The sequence below is a fragment of the Scyliorhinus torazame genome, chromosome 3 (genome assembly GCF_047496885.1).
Source record: "Scyliorhinus torazame isolate Kashiwa2021f chromosome 3, sScyTor2.1, whole genome shotgun sequence".
In the NCBI taxonomy this organism is placed as follows: domain Eukaryota; kingdom Metazoa; phylum Chordata; class Chondrichthyes; order Carcharhiniformes; family Scyliorhinidae; genus Scyliorhinus; species Scyliorhinus torazame.
In genome coordinates, this window is record NC_092709.1 from 252396472 (window position 1) to 252418711 (window position 22240).

Consider the following 22240-nt stretch of genomic DNA (forward strand, 5'->3'; position numbering starts at 1 on the left):
ACTACGAGGGATGGATGAAGTGAGAAATCGTGGCACACGTGTACACAGGTCCCTAAAGGTTTAAGTAGACAAGGTTGTGAAGAAAGCATATGGAATGCTCTCCTTCATTGGCAGAGGAATAGAATATAAAAGTAAGGATATGATGTTAGAGTTGTATAAAACACTGATGAGGTCACAACTGGAATCATGGGCGGGATTCTCCGACCCCCCGCCGGGCCGGAGAATTGGCGGGAGGCGGCGTGAATCCCGCCCCGCCGCCGGCTGCTGGATTCTCCAGCACCGTTTTTTCGCCGGGAATCGTGCCGCGCCGGTCGGGGGTTGTTGGCAGTGGCCCCCCCGATGATTCTCCAGCCCGTGATGGGCCGAGTGGCCGCCCGTTTCCGGCGGGTCCCGCCAGCATAAAATACACCAGGTCCGTACCGGCGGGACCTGGCTCTGCGGGCGGCCTGCGGTGTCCTCGGGGGCGGGGTGGGGGTTATCTGGCTCCGGGGGGGGCTCCCACCGTGGCCTGGCCCGTGATCGGGGCCCACTGATCCATGGGTGGGCCTGTGCCGTGGGGGCACCCTTTCCCTCCTTCCGGCCGGTGTAATGGTCCACCATGACCGGTGCGGAGAAGAACCCCCCTGCGCATGCGCTGGGATGACGCCAGCACACGCCACTCCTTGGCGCTGGTACGGCCCGCCCCGCCGGTTAGGGGAGAATCCCGCCCATTGTGTGCAGTTCTGGTCACCACATTACAGGAAGGACGTTATTGCTTTGGAGAGAGTGCAGAGAAGGTTTAAAAGAATGTTGCCAGGGCTAGAAAAGTGTGGCTACGAGGAGAGATTGGATAGGTTGGGGTTATTTTCCTTGGAACAAAGAAGGCCGAGGGTTGACTTAATTGAGGTGTACAAAATCATGAGGGGAAGAGATAAGGTGGACAGGATACAATTGTTTTTGGTGGAGTATTCTAGGACCAGGGGACATAGATTCAAGATAAGTGACATGAGGAAAAACGTTTTCATGCAGAGGGCAGTGGGAGTCTGGAATTTGCTGCCCGAGCTGGTGTTGGAGACTGAGACCCTAAACTCTTTTAAAAGGTACCTGGATCGTACATTAAGTGCTCTAAGCTACAGGGCTATGGACCAGATGCAGGAAGGTGGGATTGGAAAGGACACCTGGGTGTCCTCGGGCTGGCATGTACAAGATGGGCCGAGTGGCCTCCTCCTGTGCTGTAACTTTTCTAGGATTCTATGACACCCGCTCCCAGTGGCCGCGATGGTGACTGTCGCCCTGAACGTTTACGCCACAGGGTCCTTCTAGGCACCAAACGGGTACCTGTCCGGAATCTAACAGACCTCGGTGCACAGGTGCATCGATCCGTCACGGAGACCCTATATGCCCAGTCAGCGCAATATATCAAATTCGATGTGGACCGAGCCCACCAGGATGCCTGGGCAGCTGGGTTCACCGCCATCACCGAGATGCCCTGGGTCCAGGGAGTTCGACAGGATTGAAATGTTGTGAACAGGTGTTTATTGTGAGGGTGGTGGTGACACACATGCCATGGGGAACCGCAACTCAGCGGTGTCTCACTTGCTTGCCCAAAGCTAACCTCTGCCCCAGCGACTGCCCTCTCTCTGGGCCCAGCAACCAGGTCCATTGCTTGCTGCTCCACTGTGGTGATGGGCCTCAGGCCCGGTGGCCCCCCTCCAGTCTTTTCCCTCTCCCAGGGGTTGTGGGCTGCCTTCTCCTGGGAGGGTGGTGGGGCACAAGGCGCACAATGTTAGACAGTCGGACATCGGAAGCAAGCAGCACAGGGGGTGCTGGCATGTGATGCAGGGTGGTGAGCGCTTGCCCTCCAGATTGAGGGGGGGAAAAAGAGAGTTACGGGTGTTTGGGACGGGGGTTTGTGCCAGGGGCACAATGCTGCCTACTCACCCTGGTCGCCCTGAAGAGGTTGTGCAGCTTTTTGTAGCACTGATGTCCGGTCCTGGCAGTGGGGCCCATGACATCTGCCAGCTGTGGCCATGCTCGTTGTATGCCGATGGGTGCCAACCTCCTTCCCACCCCGGGGTACAGGTAGCCCACCTTTCCCCCACGGCATCTAGCAGGGTCTTGAGCTCAGCGTCCGTGAACCGGGCGCCGCTCGCCCTGCTGCCATCTTGTTGGCTGGGATGAGTGTGTGTGTGGGGAGTGGGGTGCTAATATGTGACTGCAGCTTATCAGCCTCTTGAGTGTCAATCCCAACTCCGGCGTAAGCGACACTGTTTCTCATTGGAATCGATCGTGTTCCACATGGTGCACCCGGTGCTAGCCCATTAACACTGATGAATTGCTCTGGCAATTTTGCTGTTGTAGAAGTCCACCGATTCTGTCTCGGTGTCAGCACTTAGTCTCTGAAATGGAGAACTCTACCCCTTGATTTTCGTTGCCAAGTGCAAGCTAAAGCCAAGCGTCGACAGCAAAAGGAGTGCGTGTCAGCTAGGGCACCCCACCCACCTGCTCCTCCAACCACCGTCTGCCCCACCTGTGACAGAGACTCCTCAGGCACCTGAAAACTCATTTTTAGAGTGGATGCAAGTTATCCTCGACCCTGCGGATTTGCCTACGAGAGAGCATTCTGTTGACGTCACCTGTTAATTTTTCTCTCCCAACCGCGCAAGCAAGGCACTGTAACTTTCTGCCCCTTTGTAAGACTGACTGTAACTAGTGTGTACTATGTTATTAGCTTTAGTTGCACAAATAGGTAGTTGCATCTCCCATTTGACTGTGGCACTTCAACTGCACATAGTACAGATTTGAAGTTATACTTTTAAATTTTGCATTTAAAAAATTACTTTTCTGGATAAATTATAGAATAGGCGTTCTAAATTATGTTTTAGCTGCGAAAATTGTCTTATATACAACAAACAAATCACAATGATGCTCAGTTACTCAAAGAATTCATCAATCTGTTACTTCAATAATGTGTTGCATTACCTCCTAATAGAAAGCTTGCCAGGAGAAAATAAAAAACTACTTACTGGCTTACTTGTAAGTTTGTCTTCTTTTGACAGAAAAACCATCATAAACAACAAACTGACAACCATCTTCCGTGTTTGCAAGAGAGGTTGGGGATTCCAAGCATCAGAAAGAACACTAACCCAGTTAACTTCACATAGCAAATTTCCCAAAAATAGGAAGCAGCTCTTTGGACATCCTCTCTCTACCTGAAAAATAGCATCAAGAGCATCACTGATATATGCAGAACTAAACCAAGATTAAATATAAACATTGAATGGTTTAATAGACCTCCATAACTGAGTCATTGTCAATTATAGTCATATCTCCACATACAAAAGAATTAGAAAACACTTGCATCTGGAAGAAGTAAATTCCCTTACGCTCCTAACACCTCCTCTGCAGCAAAATTCCATACTAATATTACAAATATTTCTCAATCTCAGACTATTGATCTGTCTTTGGTTAGGGATCTTCTCTACTGAATGGCAGAGTTATATTTCATTGTTTAAGCAATGAAGCAGTTATTACTTTTACATGATTATTTTTACATGATGAGAGTGTTAGAAAGCACCATTGTTCTACCTTTGTAAAAGTGCAAAACTGTTAAATAAATGATTGCGCTGCTAAGCAAGTTTATGTATTGTTCATTAAAGTAAACTACTGCGGATTCTGGAAATTTGAAATAAAAACACAAATTCCTGGAAAACCCTAGCAGATCTGGTGGCATCTGTGTGTGGAGAGAGAAACAGAGTTAACGTTTCGAGTTAAGTATGATTCTTCTTCAGAACACACTGGGCTTGATTCTCCAGTCTCCCAGCCGCGTGTTTCTCGGCGATGCGCCATTCGGCGGGATTCTCTATTCCTGCCGCTTGTTTATGCAATTTCCCATTGAAACCACCCCACCGGGAAACCCACAGGTGGGGTGCGATGCCGGCAGGAACAGAGAATTCCAATGACCGGAGAATTCCGGCCACTATGTATTGTTCTTTTGTTTTATCCATGTAGGTGAAGTCCCCTCATCCCTGGAAACATTTTTGTAAATCTCTTTCTGATTGTTTCCAATGTCTTCACATCCTTGCTAAAGTGTGGTGCCCAGAATTGGACACATTGTCCAGGATTCTCTGAAAAGTGTTGACGCTGGCGTAAACACAGAGTGTTTCATGCCGGTGTCAACGGGCCTTTTGGCCCAGCGATTCTGTTGCCCACAGGGGGCCCAACGGCGCTGGAGTGCTCTGTGTTGCTCCAGCTGCCGTACGCGGCCCTGCACTGCTCGCCACGGCCACTTGCGCGCTAGCGACGCGCAACATGGTGGAGCCACACAGCGGGCCGGTGCGGAAGAAGATAGGCCCCCCCGCCCGATTGGGCGCGCCGTCGTGGAGACCCCCCTCTGGAGACCGATCCCCTGCCCTCCCACCAGGACGGCCACCGCAGCTGCGACGCCGAGCCCCCGCTGGGTGGAACCATACGTGAACCATGCTGGCGGGAACTCGGCTGGTCGACCGTGGAGAATCGCCGCGGGGGGCATCTTTCAACGGCCCCCGACTGGCACCGTGTCGACCGCGCACGCAAGACTGCCGCTGATTCTCCGGTTGCCGCAGAATCGCGTCCCGGCGTTGCGGGCCGTCTCGGCGTGACCTCCGATTCTCAAGCCGGCGTGGGATCGCCGTCCCAATTGGGTTATGAAAAAATATTCTACAAGGACTGAACATAACTTCTTTGTATTTGTTCTCTATTCTAAATCGCTGGCTTTTAAAGCAGACCAAGGCAGGCCAGCAGCACAGTTCAATTCCTGTACCAGCCTCCCCGAACAGGCGCTGGAATGTGGCGACTAGGGGCTTTTCACAGTAACTTCATTTGAAGCCTACTGGTGACAATAAGCGATTTTCATTTCATTTCTGAAAATCCAGGATCCCATTTGCCTTACTTTCTCAAACTTCCACCTTCAATGGTTGAGTACATATACCCAGTGATGAAATCTATAGTTTGCAAGTTGTTGTGGCCACAACAGTCGCAGCGTTCTTGGGAGTTTTTTTCAACAGGAGAAGACAGTAAAGTGGCTGTGGAGAAGCTGTGCGTGCAAGACAGTTAAAGTAGAAAGTCATGGGAAAGCAGAAACCAAAAAGAGTGGTCTGGAAAGCAGGGAGAAGGATCTTGAAAGATGCACCTTTAAGTCAATGTTTTACCTGTGGAACTTGGGTTTAGTAAATCTGCTGTCAGATGGGACCTTTGTGCCCAACTCTTACATGAGTAAAAGAACTGAACCTCTACTTGGGAAAGACCAAGTTTTGAGGGACTTTGAATTAGATTAATGTCATATATGCTGAAGGGACTACTGAAAAAAATCTGAGAAATCTATATTTGGTGTATCATATAGAAGAATACAATGCACAGTTTCTATTCAATACAGTTTGCCTGTTAATTCATATTGAGTTTGATTCGAACAGTAAAAAAATGAAATCCTGTCCATTGATTTCTTCCGTTGGTGTTTGATTCTTGTGTTAATTGGTCTCCAGGGGGATCACAACAACCTGCAGGTCCCTCCGCTTCTGCACCCCTATAGAATCATATACTTTCATTTATGTTGCTTCCCCTCGTTCTTGCGACCAGAATAAATCACATCACACTTCTCTGCATTAAACGTTACCTGCCTAATATCCATCTGTTCCAGTAACCTCTGTGTGTCCTTTTGAAATCAATCATGATTGGGCAGCATGGTGGCACAGTGATTAGCATTGCTGCCTCACGGCACCGAGTTCCCAGGTTCAATCACGGCTCTGGGTCACTGTCCTTGTGGAGTTTTCACATTCTCCCCATGTTTGCATGGGTTTCGCCCCCACAACCCAAAGATGTGCAAGGTAGGTGGATTGACCGCGTTAAATTGCCCCTTAATTGGAAAAAATAATTGGGGACACAAAATTTAAAAAAGAAGAAATCAAACATGACCCTCCTCACAGTTCAGAATACCTGTTTTGTATCATCTGCCAATTTTGAAATTGCGCTCAGCACACCCAAAGCGAGGTCATTAATATAGATCAAGGAAAGCACTGGCCCTAATTCTGAACTCTGGGGAACTCAATTATGTATCCTTCCCAGTTCTTAAGAACAGAAGGCCTTAGAAGAGTAGTAGGCCATCTAGCCCTTCCAGCCTGCTCCACCATTCAATAAGATCATGGCTGATCTTTTTGTGGACTCAGCTCCACTTACCCGCCCACTCACCGCAACCTTTTATTCCTTTGTTGTTCAAAAATCTATCTACCTTTGCCTTAAAAGCATTTAACAAGGGAGCCTAAAATGCTCCACTGGCCAGAGAATTCCACAGATTCACGACCCTTTGGGTGAAGACGTTCCTCCTCAACTCAGTCCTAAATCTGCTCCCCCTTATTTTGAGGCCATCCTCCCTCATCCTAGTTTCACCCACCAGTGGAAACAACTTCCCTGCTTCTATCCTATCTATTCCCTTCATAATTTTATATGTTTCTAAAAGATCCCCTCTCATTCTTCTAAATTCCAATGAGGATAGTCCCAGTCTACTTAGTCTCTCCTCAAAAGCTAATCATCTCAACTCCGGAATCAACCTAGTGAATCTCCTCTGCACACCCTCCAGTGCCAGTACATCCTTTCTCAAGTGAGGAGACCAAAACTGTACACAATATCCCAGGTGTGGCCTCACCAGCACCCTATACAGATGCAACATAACCTTCCTGCTTTTAAACTCCATCCCTCTAGCAATGAAGGACAAAATTCCATATGCCTTCTTAATTACTTGCTGCACCTGCAAACCAACTTTTTGCAATTCATTCACAAGGACACCCAGGTGCCTCTGCACAGCCGAATGCTGCAATTTTTAACCATTTGAATAATAGTCCATTTTGATGCTATTCCTACCAAAATGGATGACCTCACATTTATCAACATTGAACTCCATCTGCCAGACCCTTTCCCACTCAGTTAAATTATCTGTATCCCTCTGCAGACTTTGTGTCCTCTGCACACTTGGCTCTAACACACATCTTAGTGTCATCTGCGAACTTTGACACATTACACTTGGTCCCCAACTTCAGATCATCTCTGTAAATTGTGAACAATTGCGGACCCAACACTGATCCCTGAAGCACATCGCTAGCCACTGATCGCCAACCAGAAAAACACTCATTTATCCCCACTCTTTGTTTTCTGTCAGTTAATCAATCCTCTTTCCATGCTAATACATTACCCATAAAGCCTTTTGTGCGGCACCTTGTCGAATGCCTTCTGGAAATCTAGAAACAGCACATCCAGCGGTTCCCCGTTGCCCACCGCCCTCGTAATGTCTTCAAAGAATTCCACTAAATTAGTCAAACGTGACCTGCCTTTAACGAACCCATGCTGCGTCTGCCCAATGGGATAATTTCTATCCAGATGTCTCGCTATTTCTTCCTTAACGACAGATTCAAGCATTTTCCCCACTACAGAAGTTAAGCTAACCGGCCTATAGTCACCGGCCTTTTGTCTACCTTCTTTTTTAAACAGTGGTGTCACATTTGCTGTTTTCCAATCTGCCGGAACCGCCCCAGAGTCCAGCAAATTTTGGTAAATTCCCACGAGCGCATTTGCTATTGCCCCCGCCACCTCTTTTAGTACCCTGGGATGCATTCCATCAGGGACAAGAGACTTGCCTACCGTTAGCTCCATTAGTTTGCCCAACACTATTTTCTTAGTGACATTTCTAGGTCCTTACCTGCCATAGTCTCCTTGCCAACAATTATTGGCATGTTATTTGTGTCTTCCACTGTGAAGACCGACACAAAATACCTGTTCAATGCCTCAGCCATTTCCTCATTTCCCATTATTAAATCTCTTTAAAAAAAATAAATTTAGAGTACCCAATTCATTTTTTCCAATTAAGGGTCAATTTAGTGTGACCAATCCACCTACCCTGCACATCTTTGGGCTGTGGGGGCGAAACCCACGCACACACAGGGAGAATGTGCAAACTTCACAAGGACAGTGACCCAGGGCCAGGATTGAACCTGGGACCTCGGCGCTGTGAGGCAACAGTGCTAACCACTTCACCACCGTTGCTGCCCGATCAAATCCTCCTTCTCATTCTCTACAGGACCAATGTTTATCTTACCTACTCTTTTTCGTTTTATATATTTGTAGAAACTTTTACTATCTGTTTTTATATTCTGACCTAGTTTACTCACATAATCTATCTTTACTTTTCTTTATAGCTTTTTTTGATGCTTTCTGTTGACCGTTAAAGATTTCCCAATCCTCTAATTTCCCACTAATCTTTGCCACTTTGTATGTCTTTTCTTTCAATTTGATACCTTCCTTTATTTACTTAAATATATAGCCATCGCTGATTATCCTTTTTCCTAGTCCTTTCTTTTCATTGGTATGTACTTTTCCTGAGCACTGTGAAAAACCTCTTTGAAAGTCCTCCACTGTTCCTCAATTGTCCCACCACAAAGTCTTTGCTCCCAATCTGCCCTAGCCAACTCCTCCCTCATCCCATTGTAGTCTTTGTTTCTTAAAACAACTGTTCACCACTACTGTTCCCGTCACTCAGCTAACTTCATATCCATGCTGCCACTGTCCCAGTTATTCCGTGAACTTCAACTTTTCTAACAAGTCTGTTATGTGGCATTTTGTTAAAGACCTTTTGGAAGTCCATGTACATTGCACCAATCTCATTCCCATCATCAACTCCCGGTTACTTCATCAAAAATCTCAAGCAAGTTGAGTGGTAGTGTGGTAATAATGGAGACTTGGCTCAACTTCTTTAACTTGTTTTCCCCTCTGCCTTTTACAGAATTTATAAATGCAGTCTATCAGGATAATTACCATCCTCCAGTCTAACTACTGTAAAGGTTTTTCACCCCTCAGTAACTTCCTTACAATTTCTTTCCCTCTAGTTGGTGACATATAGACTATACCCAGTCCTGTAATAGTACCCCGAATATTTATCAGTTGTAATCAAATCAATTCTATCATTGATCCATTCCACTGTTCCTCCTTTCTTTCCATTCCTATCTTTCCTGAACACCATATATCAAGAAATATTTAGTACCGCATACTCAGTCCTGTCCTTTTTTCAGCCAGATCTATTACCACAATATCATATTCCCAAAACGCCTACCTACACCTGTAGCTCCTTATTTACCACATTGCCTATGTTCACATACGTGCACTTGAAACCTAATTTAGGTCACTTTGCACTTTCATGCTGACCCCACTTAATACGTCATTAAATGCAGATGATTGCAAATAATTCCATGTTTTATTCATTTACCAGGGAAGTCTGTAATCGGAAAAAGACAAAGCAAATTTGTGGATGGAAAATTAAAGTGTTTTGTCAGCTATTCATTTAAGTCGACTTCATTGTACATCCAATAAAGCAGCAAGACATAAATATTGATGTACTCAGAACCTGTAAAAACATAGTTATAGCAAAAGTGAGTTGAATATACTTTACGTTGTAGGGAACAACTTTTCACAAAGTCACCTACTTTAAAGAACTCGTCCATTAAGGCTTGATCAGGGTATAACTCTTTCCATGGCAGGTTGGAATATTCTGATTGGTAGGTATACAGGATATACTCTGGCATTTTGGGTACAGTGCAGGTTTCACAATAATGCATCAAATGGAACCATAGAGCACCTTGCTGGCCAGGAATTAGTCTACCTGTAAGGAAAAGAGTGGAAAATAAAATATGGTGTATAATGAAGAAAATAACAACAGCTATGATGTTAACTATTTCCTGCTAAGGCAAAAATAGTAAAGAGAAACTTATGGTTGCGTCATTTTTGTGACACACATATTCTAGCAGATTGGGAGGGAGGCAGAAAGCAGCAAACTATAGGCCCGTTAGCCTAAATTCTGCCATAGGGAAATGCTAGAATCCATCATTAAATAAGTTAAAGCAAGACATATGAAAATATAATCAGAATACAATCAGGAAGAGTTGACATGGTTTTGTAAAAGTGAAATCATATTTAAATAATTTATACGAGTCCTTGAGGCCATAACGGGCAATGTGGATAAAGGGGAACCTGTAGATGTTGTGTACTTGGATTTCCAAAATCATTTGATAAGGTGCCACATCAAATATTACTACTCAAAATAAGAGCTCATGGTGTACAGGATAACATATTAGTTAGCTAACAAGGAGCAGAGAGTAGGGACAAATTAGTAATTTTCGGGTTGGAAAACTGTGACTATTGGAATGCATCAGGGATCAGTACTGGAGCCTCAACTATTTACAATCTATATCAATTACTTGAATGAAGGGACAGAATGTATGGCAGCTAAATTTGCTGCTGACACAAAGAAAGGCAGGTAAGCAAGTGGTCAAGAGGACATAACAAATCTACAGAAGGATTTACATAGGGTACATGAGGACAAAACATTGGCAGGTGAAATACAATATGGGAAAAATGTTAATTTGTACATTTCAGCAGGAAGAACAGAAAAGCAATATACGATTTGAAATGAGAGACTGCAAACCTCCATAAGTTGAAGAATTTAAGTGTCCTCGTCCATGATGACCAAAAGTTGGTAGGTAGGTGCAGCAAGTGATTAGGAAGGCAAATAGAATCTTTGTGTTTAATGCAAAAGGAGTATAAGAGTAGACAAGTGTTGTGTTATACTGCATAGGAACATAGGAAACAGGGTCAGGAGCAAGGCAGTTGGCTCCTTGAACCTGCTCCACCATTCAAATGGATCATGGCTCTAATTATTTACCTCAACACCATTTTCTCACACCACCCTCGTAGCCCTTGATGTCTTTAATATCTAGAATTTTATTGATTTTTGTCTTGAACATACTCATTGACGGAGCTTCCACAGCCCTCTGGGGCAACTGGAGTACTGTGTACAGTTTTGGTCTCCTTACTTAAAAAAGGATAAATTTCCATTAAAAATAGTTGAGAAGATTGACTCAATTGATAACCTTGACAGGGTAGATGCTGAGAGGATGTTTCCCCTTGTGGGGGAGTCTAGAACTAGGGGACATAGTTTAAAAATTAAGGGTCTCCCATTTAAGACAGATGTTACGAACAGCAGTGGTTTAAATAGTTCAGATTTCTCCTCTCACCACCAGTCCCTAAACAGAAAGGTGTTTTCAGGTTTTGATTTCCCCCTTTGTAAGCAGTGGTATATTTCCCAATCCTACAGTTTATAATCTGATAATCTTTATTAGTGTCACAAGTAGGCCTACATTAACACTGCAATGAAGTTACTGTGAAAATTCCCTAGTTGCCACATTCCGCCGCCTGTTCGGGTACATGGAGGGAGAATTCAGAATGTTTAATTCACCTAACAATTTGGTGTGATCCAATCTTATTAATAACACCACAGCAAACCTTACGCAGAAAGGGGTTTTGCTACATAGCCCCCAGCACATTCAGAGAATAAAAGAGGGATAAGGGAAAGAAAGGGGTACAGGGCAAAGACCACAGAGTAGATAGGAATTATTGTTTCACACAAGGGGCGACATTCTCCGACCCCCCGCCGGGTCGGAGAATCGCCGGGGGCTGGCGTGAATCCCACCCCCGCCGGTTGTCGAAGTCTCCGGCACCGGATATTCGGCGGGGGCGGGAATCGCGCCACGCCAGTTGGCGGGCTCCCCCGCTCGATTCTCCGGCCCGGATGGGCCGAAGTCCCGCTGATAAATTGCCTGTCCAGCCGGCGTAAATTAAATCACCTACCTTACCGACGGGACAAGGCAGCGTGGGCGGGCTCCGGGGTCCTGGGGGGGGCGCGGGGCGATCTGACCCCGGGGTGTGCCCCCACGGTGGCCTGGCCCGCAATCGGGGTCCACCGATCCGCGGGCGGGCCTGTGTCGTGGGGGCACTCTTTCCCTTCTGCCTCCGCCACGGTCTCCACCATGGCGGAGGTGGAAGAGACTCCCTCCACTGCGCATGCGTGGGAAACTGTCAGCGGCTGCTGACGCTCCCGCGCATGCGCCGCCCGGAGATGTCATTTCCGCGCCAGCTGGTGGGGCACCAAAGGCCGTTTCCGCGGGGCGGGGCGGAAATTCCTCCGGCGTCGGCCTAGCCCCTCAATGTTGGGGCTCGGCCCCCAAAGATGCGGAGCATTCCACACCTTTGGGGCGGCGCGATGCCCGTCTGATTGGCGCCGTTTTGGGCGCCAGTCGGCGGACATCGCGCCGTTTCCGGAGAATTTCGCCCCAGTTCAGAATAAAGTCCAATGGCGTATTCTTTTACAGAGTCAGCAGGCTGAAGAGAGATGCTGGATAAGCCACTTTTCCAGTAGGGGTGGCTTTTCTGACGGTATAGTGTTATGGGCCAGGATTTAGAGAACACCAAAGTATATCATGGAGTTCACCTGACCTCCAACTTTTAATAGATTTTGGTTATGAGGAGCACAAGGGTCCACTCTCTAGGTGTTATGCAACAGAGACCTTAAGTAGTTTAAAAACAAAACAATGTTTATTCTATGAATTCAGTTAACACTTTATAAACACACAGTAAACAGTTTGTCAACTACAAATCCCCACAGATACAATACTTTACAGTATAATAACTTTATACCTTAATAACTTTCCTAACAACATCCATAAGTCAAAAGATCCTTTTTAACAAAGACAGCAGGTTTGAAATCTCTACAGAAAGCAGGTATCACTTTTAAATTATCAAGTGATCTGAACACCTTTTTAACAGATAGAGACTCCAACATCCTTGTAGCCTGAATACAGCTTTCAACTGAAAATGAAACTAAGACTCAAAGTAGCTTCCAGCTCAAAAGAAAAGTAAAAGACAGAATCACATTCCAGCTCCACCCACACAATGACCTCACTGCAGCCGTTTGATAAAACACACTTTTCTGAAAGGGACTCTCACATGACAATGGACACATAGAGATAACGTAGCAAAAACGAAAATGCTGGACAATCCCAGCAGGTCTGACAGCATTTGTGGAGAGAGAATGGAACTAACATTTTGAGTTTGGAAGACTCTGTTCTAGCTTTGACAAAGAGTCATCCAGACTCAAAACATTGGGCGCGATTCTTCCAAAAGGATTCTAAGTGTGGTAGCGAGCGAGAACTGGCGCGATTGATCCATTTAAGGAGGCCCCACAAGCTTCATGCCGCAAGTGAATGCTTGCCGGCCGATTCGCCGTGACTGCATTCACCAACCCCCTGCTAACAAGGTCAAGCAGCACTCTGCACTTGCACAGCCAACCCCACTCAGCTCGCAGCCATGGCGCCGAGAGGAGTGGCCCCACGATTCGGGGATACAGATCTGGGGAGGCTCTTAGAAGCGGCCAAAGTCAGGAGGGATGTCCTGTTTCCCCAAGGGGCCCAGAGTGTGAGCCACAGGGCAGCCAGTGCCCCCTGGAAGGAAGTGGCAGCTGCCGTCAGCTCGGGAAGTGTGCCCAGGAGGATCAGCACCCAGTGCCGTAATGAGGTCAACAACCTACATGATTTGGTTGATTTGGCACAGGCCACCCCAACAGACGAGCTTGCATGTGGCACCACCTTCACCCAGCACCGCGCCGTGCCCTGGCCTGCCCATGCTGCCCCCTCCCCAAAACTTTCTCTACTCCCCCCAGATCCCCCTCCCCTGCGCTGAACCATGCGTGCGGCTAACGATGCCCTCTCTGTGTCCCACAATCATCGGGAGAGGGCCCAGACTGGCGGCGGGGTGCCAGACATTAGAATCCTGACCACCTTTGAGGAACAGGCCCTGAAGAATAATAATAATCTTTATTAATGTCACAAATAGACTTACATTAACATTCCAACGCAGCCACACTATGGCGCCTGTTCGGGTACACGGTGGGAGAATTCAGAATGTCCAATGCACCTAACAAGCATGTCTTTTGGGACTTGTGGGAGGAAACCGGAGCATCCAGAGGAAACCCACGCAGACACGGGTACTTCCCAATTGGTTGTGGTATTTGAGGAGGCTGGGCGGCGGGAGGCTGGACTGTGTGCTGGTCACCGCACCTGCGCGGGGGACGGGGACTGGGACTGCTGGGCATCCACATGGGCGTGCGATGCTAACAGTGGTGGCGCAAGCTTGGAGCTCCGCTCGGTGCTAGTGCTCTGCGTGCGGTTCGACTCGTCCCTGCCACCGATCGGCAGTCTGCAACCTGCGGCTCCGTGGCCAAGCTGTTCAATGGCCGGCACAACGTCCGCTTGCACTCCCACGACGTGAAGTACTGGTTGGGAAATGGTCAGCAGTTTGTGACTGGGGTGGATATTGCTACTGGACAGTGAGAGAGAAATCAGGTCAGGTTTGTCGATGATGAATACTGATCAAACAAGGCCAGTCAATACGGCTGACACATGTCAACACTAGATGAAAACTTTGTGTCGCCACTTTCTGGAAACCAGGAAGTGATTTTGGTGAGAATGGCGCAAATCAGTTGGGCATTGCGCCGCCCCAAAGGTGCGGAACGCTCCGCATCTTTGGGGGCCGAGCCCCAACCTTGAGGGGCTAGGCCAACGCCGGACGAATTTCCGCCCCGCCAGCTGGCGGAAAAGGCCTTTGGTGCACCGCCAGCTGGCGCGGAAATGACATCTCCGGGCGGCGCATGCACGGGAGCGTCAGCGGCCGCTCACAGCATTCCTGCGCATGCGCAGTGGAGAGAGTCTCTTCTGCCTCTGCCATGGTGGAGACCGTGGCGAAGGTGGAAGGGAAAGAGTGCCCCCACGGCACAGGCCCGCCCGCGGATCGGTGGGCCCCGATCGCGGGCCAGGCCACCGTGGGGGCACCCCCCGGGGCCAGATTGTCCCGCGCCCTCCCCAGGAACCCGGAGCCCGCCTGCGCCACCTTGTCCCAACGGTAAGGTAGGTGGTTTAATTTACGCCGGCGGGACAGGCATTTTAGCGGCGGGACTTCGGCCCATACGGGCCGGAGAATCGCGGGGGGGGGGCCCCGCCAAACGGCGCGGCGCGATTCCCGCCCCCGCTGAATATCCGGTGGTGGAGAATTCGACAACCGGCGGGGGCGGGATTCACGCCAGCCCCCGGCGATTCTCCGACCCGTTGGGGAGTCGGAGAATCTCGCCCCCTGTATTGGAATTAAAGTTTCAAAGTTAAAATTTAGAATGTCCTCTCTGGAGTCATTCTGCCAGAGGCAGCGGCAGAGAGGTCACGCACCCAGCATGTACACTGGCGCCATTTTGTAGTTGCCAGCAAGCAACAGGACTGTGTGAAGAACTGAAGACGGATTATTTTGTGATAAGGAAGAGAGGACCCGAGGCACAAATAGGCCAGGATCTCACAATTGAATCTGCTGGAGAGAGCTTCTCAGGAGAGTCCATGGTAGGACAAAGCAGGTCTGGTGTGAGCTGTATCCAGAGATCCAGGGCATCTGGTAAACAAACAATAATAATAATAATAATAATAATAATAATAGCTCATTGTCACGAGTAGGCTTCACTGAAGTTATTGTGAAAAGCCCCTAGTCGCCACATTCCGGCGCCTGTTCGGGGAGGCCGGTACGGGAATTGACCCTGCGCTGGTGGCATTGTTCTGCATTACAAGCCAGCTATTTGGCCCACTGTGTTAAACCAGCCCCCGAGAAGAAACTGAAATCTGGAACAAAGCAGTAGAAAGATGATTTCTTGAGGGTATGGCTTTAATTGTGCCAATGCAAATCAGGATGCAAAGCCCATGTGTGTTATATGCAGGGAAGTACTGGCAAATGAAAGTTTAAAACCCTCAAATCTTCAAAGGCATTTGAAGACTAAGCATGGCAAGGTCGAGGACAAACCTCTTGATTTTTTTTAAGGGGTGCAGCGAGAACTTAAGCTGAACGCCTTCGCAGAAACATTGAATGATGAAGCAAGTGAGATTGTGAGGACCAAGCAGGCTCATCTGCCGCATTAAAGGTAAGCAATAATGGTGTGTCACGAAGGTCAGCCGACATGGGTCGAGAATGTCAGCCAACATGGGTCCTGAAGGTCTGACAGTTGGTAAAAGTGGGTCCCGGGAAAAGAAGTTTGAAAAACACTGCTCCAGCTGATGGCACCCGCCCATCCAGGGTTGTTCCCCGCCTGCCCCCATGAGGCCGCCTCGAAGGAGAGTTCCGAGGATACCACCATTGAAGAGTCACAGCTGTCATCCCCACCCTCCACCAACGCAGAGACAGACATCTTGGTGGGTGACAGTAGTGGTCAGGCTTCTGGGACGCATTCTAGTGAGCACCACACAGTTGCTGATGCACATCAGATGGAGTCAGGAATGCCCAGGCGAGACAGCAGTCAAGGTCTGCTGGATCCCAGGACCCAGCTGGGTCCCTCACAGAAGCTGAACCTCTAGAATAGGTTTACTTGGAGCTGATGCAGGCGTTAGGGTGCAGCTGGGACATTCAGAGGTAGAGGTCAGCAGGTCCATAGCCGATTGGAAGAGTCCCAGAGGCTACAAAATGGAGGAGATGTTGCAGCAATGTGTGGCACCGAGGCCAACACTGCTGGGGTGGCGACCACAATGGAGAGTCTGGTACACAACGTCAGCAGCATTAGTGGAGGTGTCCAAGGCGTGACGCAGTTGGTGACGGCCATGTCTAAGGGCCTCGTTAGACTGTCCGACTCGATGGGGACGTGACCCAGTACCAGACTGACCTTGATGAGGCGCTGCGAGACTTGTCCCAGTCTCAGGTGGCAATAGTCGAGGCGCTGTGGAGCTTGTCCCAGTCGCAGAAGGGCATTGCTGAGGCACTGCAGAGTGTGGCCCAATCACTGAGGAGCAACGCCAAGGGCGTCGACACCACGGTGCAGACATTGGGAAACCGTCAGGGCTGGCAGAGCCAGATGACGCAGGGGCAGCTGGGGCTTGAACCACCTGCCCCTTTATCCCGAGGTGAACCACAGGGCCCTATGAGCACCGACCGGGAGGAAGGGATGCTGGGTGCCAACCTGGACCAACCCATGGAGTGGGATGGTGGCCAACAGCTCCCCCGGGTTCCACCCCTCTGAAGACGCCGCCTCTCGCAGTCAGCACCCGGAACAGGGGGGCATGCCTGTGCATGTGAAGCCAAGTGCACCAGGCCCCTTTGACCCCAGAAGACAGCCGCCAGGAGCATCGAAGGCCACGCCGCGTGATAAGCAGCTGGCTGCCTCCACCTCGCATGTGCATCCTGGGGATGCACCTAGACGCAGCGGTACAACAAAGAAGGATGTCGAGGATCACTGAGGCACTGGGGGAGCGGGTGGTGGGGAGAGTGGGTCAGTGTTGGACATTTGTGAAACATTAAAAACCCTTCACCACAACCAGTATGACGCCTCTGTCACTTTCGTCCCCTATGCGGGCTGACCTCCAAACGCCCGAAGCCTTGCCCCATCTCCCCAAGCATGGGGATGGCCCTCACCTCCACGCCAGGCACGCTGCGTGCTGACCATGGGTGTGAGCAAGCACTCAGCAGACAGGCAGAGGTCAGACTATGGCATAGATTGAGGAGCACCAGCGCTCAGATCTCTGCGAGTTATCATCACCCCCTTGCCCTCGACAGTGACCCGCTTACAATGCCGTCACAATCCCAGCATCCTGAAGAGATGTATCACAGACCCTGGGAGGGTAGTGATGACGGACCAGGTCATGTCCCATGTGAAGCGGGCGAGTGAGGGCCACCCTGGCCCTCTGGGCTTGCCGGGCCCTCGCTGCTGCAGCTTGTCCTGCAGCCTCCGGCAGGTCCACTGGTCCTCCCCAGAGTCGGCCTCCAGCTCCTGCTGGTCCGGCGCCTTCTCATCACCCTTGTCCTACTCCTCAGGAGTGACCACATGTTCCTCATCCTCTATTTCCAGCACGTCGCCCCGCTGCTGTGCCAGGTTGTGGAGGACACAGCAGACCACCACAAAGCGGGCAACCCTCTGGGGGTTGTACTGCAGAGCTGTCGAGGCATCGGAACCGCTTTTAAGCAGTCCGATGCACCGCTGAATCACAGCCCGGGTGGCCACATGGGCCTCGTTGTACCGGGTCTCTGCCTCTATCTCCGACCTGCATACTGGGGTCATTAGCCAGGTCCTCAGCGGGTACCCCTTATACCCCAAGAGCCAGCTGGCCATCTGGGGTGGTCCTCGAAGACTTGTTTACCAAGTTCACCTGAGACAACCCCTCCCTCATACCCTCTAACTGTATCTGGAATTCTATCATATTGTGGTCACTACCCCCGAGGAAATCCTTAACCACAAGATCCCTTATAATTCTCCTTCATTTCACAAAACCAAATCTAAAATAGCTCATGCCTGGGTTGGTTCCACAACGTACTGCTCTAAAAGGCAATCCCTGATGCACTACACAAATTCTTCTTCCAAGCTACCCTTGCCGGTTTGGTTTGTCCAATTAATATGCAGATTAAAATCTCCCATGATAATTGCAATTTCCTTCAAACATGCCCTTGATATTTCCCCACTTATGCTCTGACCTCTTGAGAGGTCACATTATGAGGGTCTATAGGCTACTTCCACCCTTGTCTTCCTTCCCCTGTTGATTATGATTTCAACCCAAACTGATTCTACATCACTATTCACTGCCTTCAAATCACAACTCAGCACTACTCTGAAACTTTCCTTGATTAACAATTCTACCCCACCTTCTTTTCCCTTTGGCCTATTCTTTTAGAACCTGGAATGTTGAGCACCCAGTGTCATGTGAGAGTACCTTTAAGAAATGGGTGCTTAAGAAATGTACCTTTAAGAAATAGGTGTTTATCAGTGATGGCAGAGTGTGGGTGGAGCTGGGCTGTCTGTCAGCTTTTTACTTTCGTTTTAGGCTGTTTGCGGCAGGGTGTGTTTTAGTTTCGTTTTCAATGTTGGAGCTGAAGCCAGACCAAGCAGGTGTACTGCTGTTCTCTCTGCCATCAAAAGACTATCTCTTGATCATTTGGTGAATTCAGAATTATAAATGTTCTCAGTAGTGAATGTAAACCTAATGTGCTTCTGTTAAAAGGTGTTTCTTTTGTTTTCTGGATGTTGTTTGGGAAGTTATTAAGCATTACTTAGTGTTGTATTCTTTGGGGGTTGTATTTGAATTAATGGTTGCTAAGATGTTCACTGTATGCTTTAAAAAGGTTAACTTGAGTTCATAGAATAAACATTGTTTTGCTTTATAAAATACTTTTCCATTTCAGCTGTACCACACCTGTAGAGTGGGCCGTGTGCTCGCCATACCACAATCTATTAAAAGTTGTGGGTCAGGTGAACTCCATGATGCACTTTGGGGTTCTCTAAACCCTGGCCTATAACACCAGTCTTGGTCACCCTGCAACCACGTTAAAGTAATAGCTAATACATCACACTCATATGTTGCAATCTGTGCTATCAACTCATCTATCTTGCTGCAAATGCTTTGTGCATTCAGATAAAGAACATTTAGCTTTGATTTTTTACAGTTGCTAACAACTCTGGATTTGGTCTGTGTTGCATAATTTTGTTTCCGTTTCCTGCCCAGCCTGCCACACTATGACAGTCAAGTTCCTCGTCGCTATCCTGTGCCACCTCTCTCTCGTGTACCCCTGATTTTTTTTACTTTCCATTCTTGGAACCCTCCCCCCCGTCCCATAAGGGTCCTTGTATGAGTCATAGAATAATAGAATTTACAGTGCAAAAGGAGGCCATTCGGCCCGAGTCTGCACCGGCTCTTTGAAAGAGCACCCTACCCAAGCCCACACCTCCACCCTATCCCCATAACCCAGTAACCCCACCCAACACTAAGGGCAATTTTGGACACTAAGGGCAATTTAGCATGGCCAATCCACCTAACCTGCACATCTTTGGACTGTGGGAGGAAACCGGAGCACCCGGAGGAAACCCACGCACACACGGGGAGAACGTGCAGACTCCGCACAGACAGTGACCCAAGTTGGGAATCGAACCTGGGACCCTGGAACTGTGAAGCAATTGTGCGAACCACCATGCTACCCATAAGTCCTTAGGGCAATATAATGTTCATATGATCTGTCCCTACCTGTTGTTCTCTGTTGACACTCAGACTGATCGCTACCCTACACTCCTACCTTTAACTTTGACTTCCTAATTTTCCAAGCAACTAAACCCCCACTTCCACTTTTTAGTTTTAAGCCCCCCTCAACTTCCCTAGTTATACGGTCTGCAAGAACACTGGTCCCAGCAGGGTTCAAATGTAGGCCGTCCCAACGGTCCAGCCCCCACTTTTCCCAGTACTGATTCCAATGTCCCACAAACCGATACCCACTTCTCCCATACCAGTCTTTGAGCCACGTATTCATTTCTCTATTTTCACATACACATTGCCAATTTGCACATGGATCAACTAATAATTCAGAGATTATAACCTTGGAGGTTCTGTCATTTAATTTAGTGCCTAACTCCTCAAACTGCCTACACAGAACCTCCTTCCTCTTCTACCTCTGTCATTGGTGCCTGCATGGACCATGAACACTGGACCCCCCCCCCCCCCCCCCCCCCCCCCCCCCCCCCAAGGCAACACACGGCCTTTGAGACTCTTGATCTTGGCTACAGAGAATAGTGTCTATTCCCCTGGCTATATTATCCCCAACTGCGACTGCATTTGTCTTTTCTCCCCCACTTGAACGCCTCCCTGAATCACGGTGCCGTGGCCAGTTTGCTCATCCTCCCTCCAGTCCCCTCTCTCGCTTGCACAAGGAGCACGAATCTTGCACCTGTTGGACAGGGACAACTGCTGGGGCTCCTGCAGCGCTATCCCTTGGATCCCTCTACCTGCGTCACTTGAGTCATACCCTCCTGTCCCTGAGCATTGACAGAATTTAAGGCAGTTAATCTAAGGGGTGTGACTGCCTCCTGAATCACTCCATCCAGGTAACTCTCTCCCTCTCTGATGTATCGCAATGTCTGAAGCTCAGACTCCAGCTCATTAACTCGGAGCCAAAGTTCCTTGAGCAGCCAACATTTGTTACAGATCTGATCACTATGAGCCACAATGGGGTCCACCAGCTCCCACATGTTGAAACTACAACACATCGCCTGGCCTTTGCTTCCCTATTTTATCTGATTAGAATTTATTTAATTTAGAATTTCAATTTGTTTTTACTTTTACCACTAATGTTTACTTCCCGCAATTTCTATTTCCCCACTTCGTCTTCACTATCAGTTCAGTAGATGAACAGTGGCAGATATTCAAACAGCTGGTCCATAATGCTGAGCAAGAGCTTATCCCAATCAAAAAGTGGGATTCCACGAGAAAGAGGCAAACTCCATGGTTAACAAAGGAGGTCAAGGATAATGTTAAATTGAAAAGCAGGATATAAAGTGGCAAGGGATAGTGGTAGACCAAAGGACTGGGAAGTTTTTAGGATCCAGTAGCAAAAGACTAAAAAGCTCATAAGAAGGGAGAAAATGAATTTTGAGAGAAAACTTGTGTGCAATATAAAAACAAACAGTTAGCATTTCTATGGATATATAAACAGGAAGCAGGCAGCTAAGATAAATGCGGGACCTCTACTGAACAAGGCTGGCGAATTAATAACAGCAAACAAAGAAATGGTTGATATGCTGAATACATTTTTTGCACCAGTCTTCTCTGTGGAAGGCATTGCAAATATCCCTAAAGTATTAGATGGGCTGATTTCAAATACATGGTAGAACTTACAAAAATCCCAATCACAAGGGATAGAGTAGTAGAGTAACTCATGGGGCTAAAGGCAGACAAGTCATCAGGACCTTTTGAACTGCACGCTAGAGTTTTAATAGAAGTGGCTGCAGAGATAATGGACCCATTGGTTGAAATTTTTCCTAACTTGTTAAATTCTAAGAGGGTACAGGAAGATTGGAAAACACCCAATGCGACTCCCGTGTTCAAAAAGGGGGAAAGGCAGAAAGCAGGGAAATATAGGCCTGTTAGTTTAACATCTATTATTGGTAAGATGCTTGAGTCAATAATCAAAGAGGAACTAGTTAATCATTTAGAAATGCTGAATACAATCAAACCTAGTCAACATGGTTTTATGAAAGATCGTGCGAAGTCTTACAACACCAGGTTAAAGTCCAACAGGTTTGTTGGACTTTAACCTGGTGTTGTAAGACTTCGTACTGTGCTCACCCCAGTCCAACGCCGGCATCTCCACATTATGAAAGATAAGTCATATTTTTCAAATTTTCTTGAATTATTTGAGGATGTAACAGGGAGAGTAGATAGAGGGGAACCTGTGGATGCGGTGCAGTTAGATTTTCAACAGGCATTTGACAAGGTGCATTAAGTAGAAGCCCATGGAATTGGAGGAAGCATGGATTGAAAACTGGCTGCCACATAGAAAATAGAGTTGGAATAAATGGGTCCTCTTC

At 48.2% G+C, this 22240-nt stretch overlaps 1 protein-coding gene across 6 annotated transcripts in view; it reads right to left on the reverse strand.

The window, feature by feature from the left end:
* The window catches only part of epg5 (ectopic P-granules autophagy protein 5 homolog (C. elegans)), a 269249-nt gene that overhangs the window by 35619 nt on the left and 211390 nt on the right, over window positions 1-22240 (reverse strand). For 5 of the 6 annotated variants that reach the window (XM_072497129.1, XM_072497130.1, XM_072497128.1 and 2 more), the window contains exons 36-37: window positions 9476-9655; window positions 3006-3187 (exon numbers count right to left, since the gene is read on the reverse strand). In XM_072497129.1, coding sequence (XP_072353230.1) covers window positions 3006-3187; window positions 9476-9655 — 362 coding nt within the window. The remainder of the gene's footprint in view (window positions 1-3005; window positions 3188-9475; window positions 9656-22240) is intronic. The other variant, XM_072497133.1, reaches the window with a different exon arrangement.